Source organism: Rhincodon typus, chromosome 3 (genome assembly GCF_021869965.1).
Source record: "Rhincodon typus isolate 14 chromosome 3, sRhiTyp1.1, whole genome shotgun sequence".
NCBI lineage: Eukaryota > Metazoa > Chordata > Chondrichthyes > Orectolobiformes > Rhincodontidae > Rhincodon > Rhincodon typus.
Window position 1 is genome coordinate 38,904,979 of NC_063334.1, and position 15,891 is coordinate 38,920,869.

The 15,891-nt window shown below is 42.3% G+C and overlaps 1 protein-coding gene across 1 annotated transcript in view; it reads right to left on the minus strand.

The window, feature by feature from the left end:
- Positions 1-15,891, minus strand: part of gldc (glycine dehydrogenase (decarboxylating)) — a 172,267-nt gene that overhangs the window by 30,930 nt on the left and 125,446 nt on the right. The window contains exons 19-21 of the mRNA XM_048595226.1: positions 12,552-12,664; positions 10,521-10,662; positions 6,588-6,699 (exon numbers count right to left, since the gene is read on the minus strand). Of these exons, the coding sequence (XP_048451183.1) occupies positions 6,588-6,699; positions 10,521-10,662; positions 12,552-12,664 (367 nt within the window). The remainder of the gene's footprint in view (positions 1-6,587; positions 6,700-10,520; positions 10,663-12,551; positions 12,665-15,891) is intronic.

The window sequence follows — 15,891 nt, forward strand, 5'->3', positions numbered from 1 at the left end:
CCTTCTATTTGCTGATCAAGGTGTGTCTTGAAGGCCTCCTGTGGAAACATGATATCCTTCCGTGTTTCCTCCTCTGTCACTCAAGCCTCCAGTGCCACATCAGAAAACCTGGGATCCCCTTCTCCGTTGTTCTATTTGTTGTGCTTTTCCTTCCAGCCAAGCCGTCCTGAGAAGGCCTGCAGCAGCTTGAGTTGAATGAGTGTCAATCCTCTTTGTTCAAGAGGTTCAAGTAAGCTATATACTGTGCTATGTAGTGTGCTGGCCAAAGTACTTTGCTGGGATCCCGACTGAACACATAGCCCAGTCAGCAGCACACTCTGTACTGGACTGCATACTTGTATCATTTGGATCAGCAAAGCAGCATGTTTCAATGGGAGTGGTGTGGGGTAATATTAAATCATGATTACCAAGCCCAGTAACAGAGTCTAATGAACTTCAATGCCTTCAGGACAGAAATGTGGACAGAACATCTGAGGCTGCATGTTAATATAGACTAAACAGGAACATCCAGTTCTTAAAAAAAAAAAATTTAGAAAATGAGTGTCAATGATGGACCTGATTTTCCAGGTATTCTTGATACCAGATGCTCTCCTACAGGTTGCTCTCCATAAGGTGATGACAGGTTCCCGCTGTTCCCAAATGAACCAGAATGGAATTTGTTGCATGACCTTCACTGAGTAAAGATCATAAACAGAATATAATTATTGGGATAAAACAAACAGATGGATTTAATATAATAACCAAAAATCAACACAATTGCTTTGGTTTGGATTTTGTTTTTAAGAAAATTACAATAGAGAGAAGCATCCATCATTGATGGTCAAAAAGCCTAAACTAACTGTGTACTTTCTTCTAAGACCCTAACTGTAATGAGTTGCCAGATTTGTCCCCCTATTTGATCTTGTTCATGACGGTAAATGAAACTCAGATTCGAACTTCAAAGAAACAGGATCTTCTCTCCAAACCTGTCAGATGGAGTGACTTCATTAATTACAACTTGAAAACAGACTCCAAAACAAGATAGGTGGAATTGATCTTCTTGACAAAACACATCTAATGAGGATTCTCAATTCATCTGCTCACATCAACAACTTGCATTTACATAGCCCCATTAACACGGTAAAACATTTCAATATGCTTTGCAATGGGGTTCTTCATTCTTGAGTGCTCTGCGTTGGGGCGGGTCCTCTGCAATTATTTGCTGACCCACAGCAAAGGCCATAACTTTTGTTTACTGTGGGTAGGGTGAGGAAAGCAGACAGTGAGTCTACCTTAGCAGGAACAGGGTTCGAACCCAGTGTTGTTGGTGTTAATCTGATCCAGATGCTAACCACCTAGCCAACTGAACTAACCTCCTCACTCCCCACAAAAGAGGGCTATCAAGCATAATCTGACACACAGTTACATGAAGAGGTACCACAAGAGACAGTACCAGGTAATTGAAAACCCAACCTCATTGACGGAGTGATTAAAATCAGGGATGTGCAAATAACCATAATTGGAAGAGCAGTGTGGTCTCCAAGATGTGTTTTGCTGGAGGAGAGAGTATAGAGATAGGCAGGAGGAAAGGCTAGAGTGGGATTTTGAAACAAGGCTAAGAATTATAAAATTGATAATGCAGACCAGGAGCCAAAGTAGGTCAGTGAACATAGTAGTGACAGGTGATCAGCACTTGATGGGAGTTTAGATGTGTGCAGTAGACGTTCGGATGAATATCAGTTCACACCTGGTGGAAGATGGGACGCTGGCAAAAACAGCATAGAAATATTTGACGCACAAGGTTACAAAGAATTAGGGTTTCAGCAGATGAGTTGATTCAGTGGCCATGCACAAAATTCAGTAAAATAGTCTATCAAACAATATGGATGAATAACTTCCATTCACAGGAAAGGTCTTTTCTATATCCATGTTGTCAAGACCATTTAGGATCTTACTCGCTTCAGTCAAATCACTCTTCACTCTTCTATAGCCCAGCCTTTCCAACCTTTCCTCAGAAGACAACCTATTCATTCCAGGTATCCATCTAGTAAACCACGTATGAACACTTAAAACTGGTGCACCTTGTCCTCATGCAATTCAGTTTTTGTGTTACAAGTTGCGAGATACGGGACTGTCTAAAAAGTGATAATGGTGTAGTGACATGCCATCATCCTTCTCTCTCTCTGGGTGGGAGCAATGAAAAGCAGTCGGCTGGAAAATGCTTCCAGCTTTCATTAGTTACACAGTAAATAACAGGCAGCCAAGAATCTTCCAATGAAGGATTTAATTCTGTGGAAGAAACAAAATATAGACTTTTTTTTATAGACAATAGTCAAAATAGAGACAAGGAAGATGATACAACATCATCCCTCAATGACTACTGATAAAAGCAAGTCAGCATATGATATCTTCCAATGAGTGAAACTAAATTCTCTCAAAATGGTTCTGCTGCATAATATTTAATGTTTTGCTCTACAGGCACATTTATCCATTATAAATGCTTCACACAAAACTCAACAAAACAAAAACCTTAAAACTAAAACTGCACGAAAAGGCTCACATGACAAACCAACAAACTTTGCCAACTAACCAACTCAGGGGGTCATAACCCACACTGAGACTGACCACTAAGTTCAAATTATTGCCGTTAAGGTCATGAAACAGTCTAAACTAGGGGAAAACATAACTTTGATTTTCGATAAAACTGGACAGAAAAGTACTTGAGAACAGTTCACAGAACAAGGAACAAAAGCAAGAACTGGTACAGCGTGAGAACGAGAGGCATGTATAATCAAACCCTGAATGCTATATTTAGAAAACTGAGAAATAGACCATTAAACTGTTTGCAATTGCATAGCCACCAAGTATAAGTCACCCCAATTGGCCAAAATTCTCAATCTAGATACTACATTACAATCAAATCAAAGTTAAAATATATTGACATACATTTCCAAAACCACAAAAAAATCCACAAGCATGAATTATTGCAGTAAAAAAAGCAAAATGAACTTCAGCCACATACTTTCTGGTTTAATCAAGCCTTGTGCATCTCAAATGAAAGTGCCTCAGCTGTGAAACAACTGCTGTGTAGGAAGGTTCACTGGACCTGAAATGTCAACTCTGCTTTCTCTCCACAAATGCTGCCAGACGTGCTGATTTTCTCCAGCAATTCCTGTTTGTGTTTTGAATTTCCAGCATCCTTGGGTCTTTGTTTTTTTAACTCTCTCTCGCTCTAACTGTTCTCTGAACTCAAGCGCACTTTAAACCTGAAGAAAACCACTTTACCTTTTCTTCAGCAGCTGCTGTAAACTGTGGCCTTTAATTGAAAAGAGACCTTTATAAGCGAATCAGCCAACCTTTGCCTATTGTAAATCAGTGAAAGGATTTGGAAAAGGAAAAGAAAGAAGAAACCTTCTGGTCAGCAAGAACCAACTCAACATATCTCATTAACAATGACCACTGAACAGTTTCCCTAGTTTCCCCTGTCAATGTTTTCTTTCTCTGTTTATGTGAGGGTGTGTATGCATGAGAGAGTAAGGGGAAATTTATAACAGGATTAGAGTTTTAATTACTAGTGTTATATGACTAAAATTTATAATGGTTTACCTGTAAATAGCATTTAATGACTTGTAATAAATAATAATTCTTGTTAGTACAGAAACTTGGTCCATATTTTCTATCAGTGTGGGCCTGATCATCAAGTAAATTGTGGAATCTTTGTTTACTTATTTTATAACCTTTAATTTTGGTGCTGACCCTGGAAGTAGTTGGCTTAGTTTCCAGTGCACTCTCAGTGAGACATGGGAACAGCGCTGCTTGCGGCTCAGAGAAGGCAGGTGTATCGCCTCCCCACAACATTCCACTTTTAAGATTCGCCTCAGCCCCTTGCTAACTCTGTGCATTCACTCAGCGGGATCTCTGACCTCCTTGAGCTCCACATCTATGAGATCAACAATCTTCTACTTCACCACAATCTTAGAAAGCTCACCCAGCTCAGTGGTTAGACTTCCTCCACCTTTGCAAGAGCCTGCCCCCATTCCCCTACTTCTCCAAACCCTACAATCTTAGAGTGTGCAAACCCAAACTTAGACCTGTCCAGGTCCTACCACGTGTCCGCAATTTACAAGAGTTCACCTCTGCCAGTCTCTAGAGTTCTTATGCAATTCAGCCCCGCACTACCCCCCCCACCAACTTTCCTTCGCACCGCAGTGATCTCTTACTTACCTGGGATCTGCTGCCTGGCTACTCTCTTGGCCAACAGGCAGTCAGCCTCTCAACGAAGTTGACTAGTGGGCAGGAAAGCTGTTGAGAAAACGTAAGAGACATCCTGCAGTTCATTTCTGCAGGACATTCAACAAACCCGTGTGTCTTGATTTCCCAGTCGAAAGTCCTGCCCCTTGCTGGCTCCACAGCTGTGAATAAATATTGGTGCCAAAGGTGCTGAAGTACTGATGGTTGTTACATCTCTCACTGGTGGTGGTGATGAATTGACAGCATTATAAACAGCAACAGAGTTCACTCACTGACACAACAGTTAAATAGTGTTGACACAAGTGTCATGATTTTCTTGAAGTGCAATGATTACACAATCAAAGGCTGGATTTTAATCCCCTCCTTGTGACTGGTTTGGTGGAAGGAGAGGAGGTATTTAATTAGGCTGGAGGGCAGCAGATAGGACCACATTGCCTTCCTGCCTCTGCCTTGATTAGATCATGTCACCCGACTGTCAATTGAGGCTCTTAAGTGGGCAATTAATGCTGGTACATTTAGACCGCCTACACACATATCAACATCCACACACAGACACACAAATATATATACACCACATTTTTGAGAATCTTCTTCGTATGAAGACAATTAGTACAATTAAGTTATAAATTTGTTTATCAAGTACAGAGTCTTTCGCAATTGGAGTGCATCATCTCCCACAGATAAACCACATTTTCACTTAAAGTTAGCAAGTGTCATTTGTGATTTTGCCTTTAGTTACTGTGCCCCTCTATGGGCTGTCAATTTAGTTGAATTAGTTTAATTTAGCTTAATAGATTACATTTCAAAATAGTATAAAGTACAGACAAACAAAGTAAGGTTGAAAAGTATCAAAATGCCTTGACAATAACACTAAGAGATCCAGAAACATTTCCTTAAAGTTTGATCCTAATTGTCCCTCTGCTCTCATGACTGAGTCCAGGAAAACAAGCTGGACACGTTTAGTCAAATGAATCATTTCGCCACATACACTTAAGTATGCTTGCACAGTGCAAGGTAATACACAAAAATCTGTTTTTATTGTGATACACAACCTGCTTACCCTGCTGATATATTTATTCTCTAAAAAGGCCAATAGGCTGGGCCTGCTATTCTCAGGAAAGTAAAATGCTGCTGTGTCAACACTAATCATAAACAATGGAGCCTGATATAGTACAGACCAGTGTACCGCAAGTCATTTACAGCGGAGGGAGGATCTAATGGCTTCTTTTACTGTCTGTAAATCTTCATTTTATTTATTAAAACAAGTTTCCTTTTTTCTAATGAAAGAGACAGATTAGGACTATTGCTGATAGAGAAACATCATCCAGGCTGAGCTAAGGAGGCACAATCATTGAATTCGCTGTGCTTCACCGCCTTAACTGAACGTACCCAGAACAGAAACCAATCAGAAGTCATCACAGATGGGCCTATTTCCAGGAGGCTTATACCACCTTTCTTATCAGCTCGCCTTTCAGGAGGGCAGCATACTAATGGCTGCTCACCTCCACTGGTGTGAAGCCGATTGCCAAACGCAGAAAGAGCCTGATCCCAGACTCTGGAGAAGATTGGGAGAGAAGCCATTTTTTGACCTGGCTGATGTAGGATGGCTGTTTAGGAGCAGAGGCATTGGGAGAAGAGGGTCTTTTGTGAGTTGCAAGGTTTCCCAAGGCCTGAGTAAAATAGGGATGGAGAGGTTAGCACGGTGGGTCCCCTGTCACAGTGGTTTGGATATAACATGGTCCAGCTACGATGGCCTTTTATTCTTGGAACCCTTCACCCCAAAATCTGCATAACATCAGATTTTCACCGTACTTTTAATTTGTCTTCTACATGCCATGTTTTGGGAATGTTTTGAAGGGATTCCTTCATTGTGGCAGCCACTCCCACTGAGACTTGGTAACACAAGAGACTGAGGGACACATGATGCACATTGAAGAACGGAAAGACGTTCTTCCAGAAAACAATGCCGTTCTGCTGTTGGTTGCTAAATGTGAAAAAGCAAACAATTGGAAAAGATACAGGAATGCTAGTTTAGTACCCCCATTTTGCATCCCCAACAATAGTCCAATGAACCTTGACCTAGGTGAGGAGCTCTAAAACCTGATGAAAGGTCATCAACCTTAGATCTCAGTTCTGAGGAAAGGTCACTTGACCCAAAATGTTAACTCCCATTTATCTATAAAAGAAGCTGCCAGACCTGCTGAGCTTTTCCAGCAATTTCTACTTTTGAACCTGAAACTTTGGCTCTGTTTCTCTCTAATGCTGTCTGAATAGCTGAGTACTTCCCATCTTGTCTGTTCTACTTTACTGTGAAACCCAAAGCTCCAACAAATAACCAAGCATCTTTGTCAACTTACCCTTTGCTCCCTTGAAAACAATTTTGTAGAAAGCTTCCAGCCGCTTGGCCATGTAGTTTGCATTTAGAATGGCAATCTCGGAAGCATGCCGAAGTCCATTTGATCCCATCAACTATGTGAAGAGAAACAGAATTGCACCAATCACTGCAGCACTGTTACCATTTCAGCAGAAGAATAATTTTGGATTTATACTCCAAAGTCCAACAACCAATCATCACTACTTTATCACTTTTCCCCGAATACCCCAAAAAAACTTATAAATCACTCGCATCATCTCAAGGACATCTCATGACATTGTGGAACACTGCAAACAATTCTGGGCCTCTTATCCAAGGAAAGATATACTGCCGTTGGAGGCAGTCCAGAGAAGGCATACTATACGGATAGCAGGTATAGAACATACAACATTGAACACTACAGCACAGGAATGGACCCTCCGGCCCACAATGTTGTGCCAAACATGACAGCAAATTAAACTAATCCCTTCAGTCTGCCCTTGGTCCATTCCCCTCCATTCCTTGCATATTCACATGCTTATCTAAACATCTCTTAAATGCCCTATCGTATGGATGGAATATCTCATGAGGAAAGGCTAAATGGGTTGGGCCTGCACCCATTTGAATTTAGAAGAATGAAAGACAATCTTATTGAAAAATATAAAAGATTCTTAGGGGATTTGATAACAATGTTTTTGCAGAAACATTCTTTCCCATTGTGGGAGAGTCTAAGACCAGAGGGCACAATCTCAGAATAAGAGATCACACATTTAAAGCAGAGATGAGGAGGAATTTCTTTTCTCCATGGGTAGTAAATCTGTGGGAATCTTTAACACAAAGGGTTGTAAAGGCTGGGTGATTAAGTATATTCATGGCTAAGATAGTCAGATTTTTAATCAGTAAGTAAATCAAGGGTTAGAAGGAAAAAGCAGTAATGTAGAGTTGAGGATTATCAGATCAGCTGCTATTTCATTGAAAGGCGAAATGGGCTGGATGGAGTAAACGGCCTATTTCTGCTCCTATGCTTTGTGGTCAACAACACTGCTGTGGGTCTGGAGTCACATGGAGGCCAGGCAATGTAAGGATGGCAGATTGCCTTCCTTAAAAGGGGATTAGTGAACTAGATGAGTTTTTCCTGACAATTGGCAATGGTTTCATGGTCACTGTTAGACTCTTAATTCCAGATTGTAATTGAATTCAAATTCCACCATCTGCCATGGCAGGATTCAAACCCAGGTCCCCAGAACATTGACTGGGTCTGTGTTAGTAGACTAGCGATAATACCATTAGGCCGTCACCTCCCCCTACTGCATATATTGTTACCCTTTGTTCAACTTCTGTTTCAAAAGAAAAGAGCAGTTGACTAAAAACTTTTGCCATTTTTAAATTCTTTTAACGAGCTTTTAATTTTTGTCGAATATCTCTAGGATGTGAATTCTGGAAGCCAAGGTACAAAGTGCAAAATCTGGCAATAACCGGACCATAAAATCTCAAGAAATTTATGGCACTCTGTTTACAATGGACATTTCTGTCCATAGTACACATTGCAAAATTACGTGCTTTTTTGCCAAGAATAAGGGAAAAAAACCTAGCAGTTTCCTTGAAGCAGTACTCATTTTATCAGAGAAGGTGAAACAGAATCCTGGTTCATACATGAAAACAGAGGTGCAGTTGACTGCCAATGAGATTGCAGTAGTGCAACACGAGTGATAGAGAGGAAGAGGCGCTAGATTTCAAGTCAAACTCACAGACCATTAGTCTGGCACTGAACACTGTAGGTCTATGTGGAATTTGAAAACTGTCAGTCAGCCCATGACGCGTGCTCTTCCCACAAATCACAATACCTAATACTAGACAAAGATTTAAGCAATAAAATTCATCTACCTTCACACCAGTTGAAACTTTCAAAAGTTTGCTGGCTCGGATTAAAACTCTCAGGTAGTTTTAGAAACATATATTTCAATTTAAAAGGCTGACTAACTTAAAATGCAAATGCCAGAACATGACTTTGTAAATTTGCACATTCTCCCCGAGTCTGCATGGGTTTTCTCCAGGTGCTCCCATTTCCTCTCAGTCCAAAGGCAGGTTAGGTGGACTGGTCGTGCTAAATTGCCCATAGTGTCCAGGCTAGGTAGATTAGCCACAAGAAATGCAGTGTTACAGGAAGAGGGTATGGGGGAGCCGGTGGAATGTTTGGAGGTTCGGTGCAGACTCAATGAGACAAATGGCCTCTTTCTGCACAATTCTATGACTAATTGCAGAATAACTAAGACTTAGTCAAGATCTTTTGGACTAGCCCAACTCACTCCAACTATTTTAAGCCCTTGTGTGCCCAACAATCTTTTCCTTTACAGCTGTACCCACTCCTTTTAAACAATCCAGTGCACACTGATACAATAAAATTAAATAATATTCTTAACAAGTGTGTGAGTCTTACTTGGTTAACTCCAAAGCTTGATACTCTCTAATAGGTCAAGCACAATCCGCCACTTTATGCTTTTGAGTGATTCATTGCAAGAGCTTTAGTGGGTAGATGCAAAATTATCTACACATAGCAGTGGCACCAAAGTCATGTACATCTGAGTTCTGATCTCTGTTGATTCAGGTGATCTAATCTAGAATGCACGGTTCCAGATGTCACAATTATTGGAGTCATAGAGGTCTACAACATGGAAAATAGGCTTTTCGGCCCATTGAGTCTGTGCCTGTTAAAAACAAGCACCTAACTATTCAAATCCCATTTTCCAGCACTTGGCTCATAGCCCTATACGCCTTGACATCGCAAGTGTACATCTAAATACTTCATAAATATTAGGTGGGTTTATGCTTCTACCACCCTTACAAGCAATAAGTTGTAGATTCCTACCACCCTCTGGGTGAAAAGATGTTTCCTCGCATCTCCTCCAAACCTTCTGCCCTTACCTTATAATTACGTTCCTGACATAGGTCCCTCCATGAAGGGAAGAAGTTTCTTCCTGTCTACCATATCCATGTCCTTCAATTTTACACATCTCAAATCATGCCTCCCCCCACCCCCACTAGTCTCCTCTGCTCCAAGAAACATAACCCCAGTGTGTCCAATCTCTTTTCATACCTGAAACTCTCCAGCCCAGACACACTGTGGTAAATCTCCTCTGCTCCCTCTCCAATACAATCAAATCCCTCCTATAGCATGGACTCCAAAACTGCACACAATGCTTTAGCTGCGACAATGATCCCAATTCTGATCAAGGTTCCTACTCCTATTGTTATCCAGTGACTCCTGGTTTATCTGTGCCATTGTAAATGTTGGGATCACGTAGAGTTGGTTTTGACTGCAGAGCTGATCTAAATGCTGCCATTAACACCTACTCGGAACCTGTCTCTTGTCTCTGCAATCATTACCACGCCTTTTCATCTTGTTCTTTGTTATTTGTGATCTCGAGCCTCCATCACCCACTGACCTTCCCTCACCTCTTTTGTTCTACCTGCTCCTCCCCTCCTTTTTTCTGCAAAGAAAACCCATCAATTTTCCACCTGTCTTCAGTTCCAAAGAAGTTAACATTGGACTCGAAACACTAATGAGGATTTCTCTCCACAGATACTATTAAACTTTCTGAATTTCTCCAGCATGGTCTCCAGTATTTCGTTTTGGTTTTGACTGCGATGTCCTTCCTTGTTCAATAGCTCAAGAGACATTAATTTTCAAACCAGAAACTTGAGCAAGGATCTGGAGGACCACCAGGACTTCCACTGAAAAGGTTCATAAGGGTAAGTAAACTGAGGCATTTAGCAGGGTTTGGGGAGCTGCCAATTGACTTCAAATGAGAATCTCAGCCTGCAGACTGTTCTAAAATAATACACAAATGAGAGAAGCAAATGCACATTGTTTTACACATGTTTCATGAGAAAGCGGACACTGAGTTACACGAAACAAACACCTAAAATTGTTCTGTACCTTAATGTAGGCCAGGGAAATTGGCAAGATGGCACTAGAGCCCCAAGGGGCAGCACTGATTGTACCCAAAGGACGAGCATCACTATCAGACACTGGAGGGATCACTGGATGACTGGGTAAGTATGGAGCAAGGTGCTTCTTCCTAAAACACATTGTAGAAAAAAAGTTACTTTTGCCATGTGTGATTGTGAAGTTTAACCCTCAAATTTCACAAATGCCTTACACAGCTTTTCAGGACAAAGCTCTTAATATTACATTTTTAACATATATTTCACCACAGATATTCATCTATTCCTCAAGCACCTTACAAACAAATAAGATGCACTGTTGAGAAATGAGTTCAACAGTGCAATTTCTGACAGCTGGTTTCTGGTTTTCAGGTTTTCCCTGCTTTGGGAAGGATCATTTCCAAACCTATCTCTCCCAAGCCAAACACTGGCACTTTGGGAGCCCCAGAAGGATAGCACAGAGAAGTCTGAACCCTGGCTGATTCTGCAGCCCAAAGTTGCTGAGACCTTACAGTCACACTGCCGGAGACCAGCAAACTCAGCAACATAACAGCACCTTTTTCGCTTTTGGCTGGCTCAGCTTTATCAGCCAAAGCACAACGATTTTGCTTTCGTATCAATAAATTCTACAAAAAAAAAGGTAAAGCCACAATAACTACCAAAAATAATTTTAAATGCGTCATATTACTAATTTCTTATTACAAGAAAAGCATGATCGAATTTCTAATGTACTTGATAGTCTTTTAAGATGCTGGTGGTACTACGAGATCCCTTTGCACAACAGATGGGACAAAGCAGATTGCTGTCATATGTTTCATGGTGTGGGATACACAGCCACAAACAGGTTATTCCTCAGCTTCTACTTGGAGAGCAAACTGCATTGCCTATGATTCAGCTGAGCTCTGTCCACCATCTCCGAGGGAGTTTGAATCCAGGGAGCCCAGGTGTCCATCAATGTTGAGATACTAGTATTCTTATGCTGCATGGGTCTTTAAACTCAGTCCATCTAGATTGGGAGGCCTGGATCAAACACCTGAATATTAGCTGCAGGTTCTCACAATGGCTGGTGTGAATTTAAATGCTTTCCTGGTAGGTTTTTCCCCCCTCCTCAAATCCTTTATAATAGGGAGCCAGATATTCCTGATTTCTTCCAGGTTACAGAACAGGTTGGGACTATAAAAATTGGCAGATGGGGTAACATGGGGCAGCATTGGGAACAACTCAAGTGGAATAGTCTTCACAATCCCCAATACAATCTGCATGGCGCCATTTAGCGAGAAGTCTATGACTGGTTTACTTCTTTCCCGCTGCTAAGGAGAACAGACTGATAGGTGAAGCCCAAGTTTTTTGAAAAGAACGAGAGAGGTGACCTGGTAGTGCCAGTTGTTCAGATAGAACAGTGACATAACTGTCTTCTGTGGATTGGGATGAAGACGCCAGATCGAAAAGTATCATTTCATTGAGGTGACCATCTGACCTGAGCTCTACAGCAGAGACATCCTCATTATCAATGCTGTATCATCTCTACAGGCAAATCCACGATTTGAAGCAAGGCCTATCTGCTGCATAGATGATGAAAATGACCATTAACTGAGAGTCCATGTTCGATTGGTCCCATCACCAAGATAAATGTGGATATAACAGCTCAGTAAGGCACTGAATCAAACTTAGTACATTTCCTGAATGCATTATTAAATGCCAGTACATCTCCACTCAGTGAAGTGTTCAAGGGTTGCCCATCTAGTGGAATATATCAGTTTCATTTCTTCGCCCAGGCCTCAGAACACAATATTTCTGCAATTTCCTTGATGCTACCGATACAAAGTAGATGTTAGACCTATAATGCCTCAGCAAGTTACAGAGGGACATATGTGGTTGCTGTAAAACACCAAAAGACTTACAAGTCAATTGCACTGCTCTATGTTTGAAAAGTCATGGCCATCTTCAATGAAATTCTTTTAAGCACTATAAAAGATCAGCATCCTGAGTCAACACAAAAGCAAATAAAACAAGTAAAACCTACACTCCAATTGGTCCCATGCCAGGTCCGCCTCCTCCATGAGGAATACAGAAGGTTTTATGTAGGTTTAAGTGAGACACGTCAGATCCATAATCACCAGGACGACAAAGGCCCACCTGAAAGATTACAATGTTAGGGGAGAAAACACTATAGTCATAGTCTCAGAACACTCAAAAATAACATTGCTATTTCACACAGCAGGGCATGGGATATGGTAAAATGAGCAGTGGATAATTCAGTGTAGATTTATCAACTTGGGGCTGCATGTGTGTGCTTCTGTTATGACAGTTGTTTATGAATGTTTAGCTGGTTTCACAAGCTGTGGGTGGTATTGAAAAGTGACTGAGGAGAATCCTGGGAGAAGTTGGCTTACTCATCACAACTGAGAAGAGGATCACTTGAACCTGGAAGCATCCAACAGAGGGTGGCAGCTTATAAAAGGGAGGCAAGCTCTAGTGTGAGCGGCCATTTTGGACAAGGGCTGTGAAGTCAAAACCTGGGCTTTGCTGAGGAGGGTGAGCCGCATTAGGGTACAGCAAGGTAAGATCTTTCCTTCTTTGAATCCAATAGTTACTAGAGAGGGAGTAATGACAGTTAGCAGAGTGGTATGCTTGTCCTGTGAGGTGTGGGAGATAAGGCAGAGGTCAAATACCCCTGACGATGTCTGCAGGATGGGTGTCTACCTGAAGCTCCTCTCAGACTGCATGGATCATTTGGAGCAGCAACTGGGCTCATTGAGGATCATACAGGAGGCAAAAAGTTTCAGAGACATGGTCGCAACAAAGGTTCAACCAGCTAGATGGATGACCATCAGGCAGGCAGTCAGTCAGTGCAGGAGTCCCTGTGGCTATTGCCCTCTCCAACAAGTATACTCATAGAATCCCCACAGTGTGGAAGGAGACCATTCGGCCCTTCGGGTCTACACTGACCCTCCAAAGAGCATCCCACCCAGATCCATTCCCCAACTCTATCCCTGTAACCCTGCCTTTCCCTGCACTAACCTACTCATACCAGAAAACTATGGGCAATTTAGCATGGCCAAACCACCTAACTTGCACATCTTTGGACTCTGGGAGGAAACTGGAGCACCCGACGGAAACCCACGCAGACACTGGGAGGACTGCAAACTCTACACAGACAGTCACGCGACGCTGGAATCGAACCTAGGTTCCTGCATTGTGAGGCAGGACTGCTAACCACTGAGCCACCCTGCTGCCCTAAAGGAACACCATGCATTGGCCGGGTGCTGTTTTGGATACTGCTGGGGCGATGGTGTGGATGGGTGGGATGGATGGAATGGCCTCTCATAGGAAAGCAACAGTAGCTGCCAGGTTATGGCTTCAAGATTGGCTCTGCTGTATAGCTAAGAGGGATGAAGTCGAGGTGAGCAGTAGTGATAGGGGACTTTTTAGTCAGGGGCACAGATAGCCGTTTGGGTGGCTGCAGGTGAGACTCCAGGATGGTGTGTTGCCTCCCTGGTGTCAGGGTCAATGATATCTCTGAGCAGGCACAGGACATTCCAAAAAGGGACACTGAGTAGTCAGAGGTCCTGGTCCACACTGGTACTAACAACATAGGCAGGAAGAGAGATAGGTTCCTGGAAAGGGAATTCAGGGAGTTAGGTAGAAAGTTGAAAAGCAGGACCCTGGTTGACTGTAATCTTGGGATTATTCACTGTGCCATGTGTGAGCAAACCCTGAAATAGGAAGATAATACAGTTGAACGCATAGCTAAAGAGCTAGTGTAGGAGGGATTTGTAGAATAAGGACAGATTGCACCTAAAACTGGAGGGTCACCAATATCCCTGCAGGGAGGTTCACGAGTATCAGTTGGGAGGGTTTAAACAGTATGGCAAGGGACTGGGAACCAGAACAGTGGGTCAGCATGTGGAGTGACTGAGGAGAAAGTAAAGGTTAAGTCAAATATATCTGTAGGAAGAGCAGGCAGCACCAGATTAATGAACACAGCAGGATTGGCGGTCTGAAGTGTATTCATTTTAATGTAACAAGTATAACAGGTAAGGCAGATGAGCTTAGAGCCTGGATTAGTATGTGGAACTATGATATTGCAGCCATTACAGAAACTTGGTTGAGTGAAGGGCAGGACTGGCAACTCAACTTCCAGAGTTTAGATGCTTCAGGGGTGATAGAGGGATGGGAAATGGGGGAGGGAGTTGCATTACTGACTAAGGAGAATGTCACAGCTGCACTAACAGAGGACATCTTGGACAGCTAATTCAATGAGGCCATATGGGTAGAACTCAGGAATAAGACAGGTGCAATCATTATGATAGGGTTATTCTAAAAGCCTTCCAATAGCTAGCAGGTGGTAGAAGAACAGATATACAGGCAAATCATGGAAAGATATAAAAACAACCAGAGTTATTGTAGAGACAACAAGACCCGAAACGACAACACTCCTGCTCCTCTGATGTTGCCTGGCCTGCTGTGTTCCTCCAGCTCCACACTGTTATTTCTGACTCCAGCATCTGCAGTTCTTGCTATCTCAGTGTTATTGTAGTGGGTGCTTTTAACTTCCACAATATTGACTGGGATTCCCTTAGGGTGGCAAAGGCTTAGCTGGAACAGATTTTGTTACGTGTATCCAGGAGGGCTTTTTGAAACAATACACAGATTATCCAAAAATGGAAGGGGCTGTACTTGACCTTGTACTTGGGACTGAGCCTGGCCAGGTGATCAAAGTTTCAAGGGGGGAGCATTTTGAGAACAGTGATCATAATTTTGAAAACTTTAAGATAGGTTATGGATAAGACTGCTCCTTGGGAGGAAGTGCTAATTACAACAGCACCAGACAGGAACTGGAGAAATTAGATTGGGAGGAGCTGTTTGAGGGTAAATTTACAATTTACAGAACTGAGGAAGGTCACCGGACCCGAAACGTTAACTCTGTTTTCTCCTCCACAGATGCTACCAGACCTGCTGAGCTTTTCCAGCAACTTTGTTTTCGTTCCTGATTTACAGCATCCGCAGTTCTTTTGGTTTTTAAAAATTGGTGGAGTTGTGGATAGTGAGGAAGACTATCAAAGGATGCAAGATATGGATCAGTTGGTAAATTGAACAGAGAAATGGCAGGAGGAGTGTATGGACATGCAAGAGGTAATATATTTTGAGGGGTCAAATGTAAGAGGAAATGCTGGGACCCTTAGAAGCACTGATATGTGGAGGGATCTTGGGCTGCAAGTCCATTGCTCCCTGAAAGTGGCAGCGCAAGTGGATAAAATGGGAATGAAAGCACATGGCAAGCTTGCCTTCATCAGTCCAGACACCGAGTATAAAAGTTGGCAAGTCATGTTGCAGCTGTATTAAACTTTAGTTAGGCTACA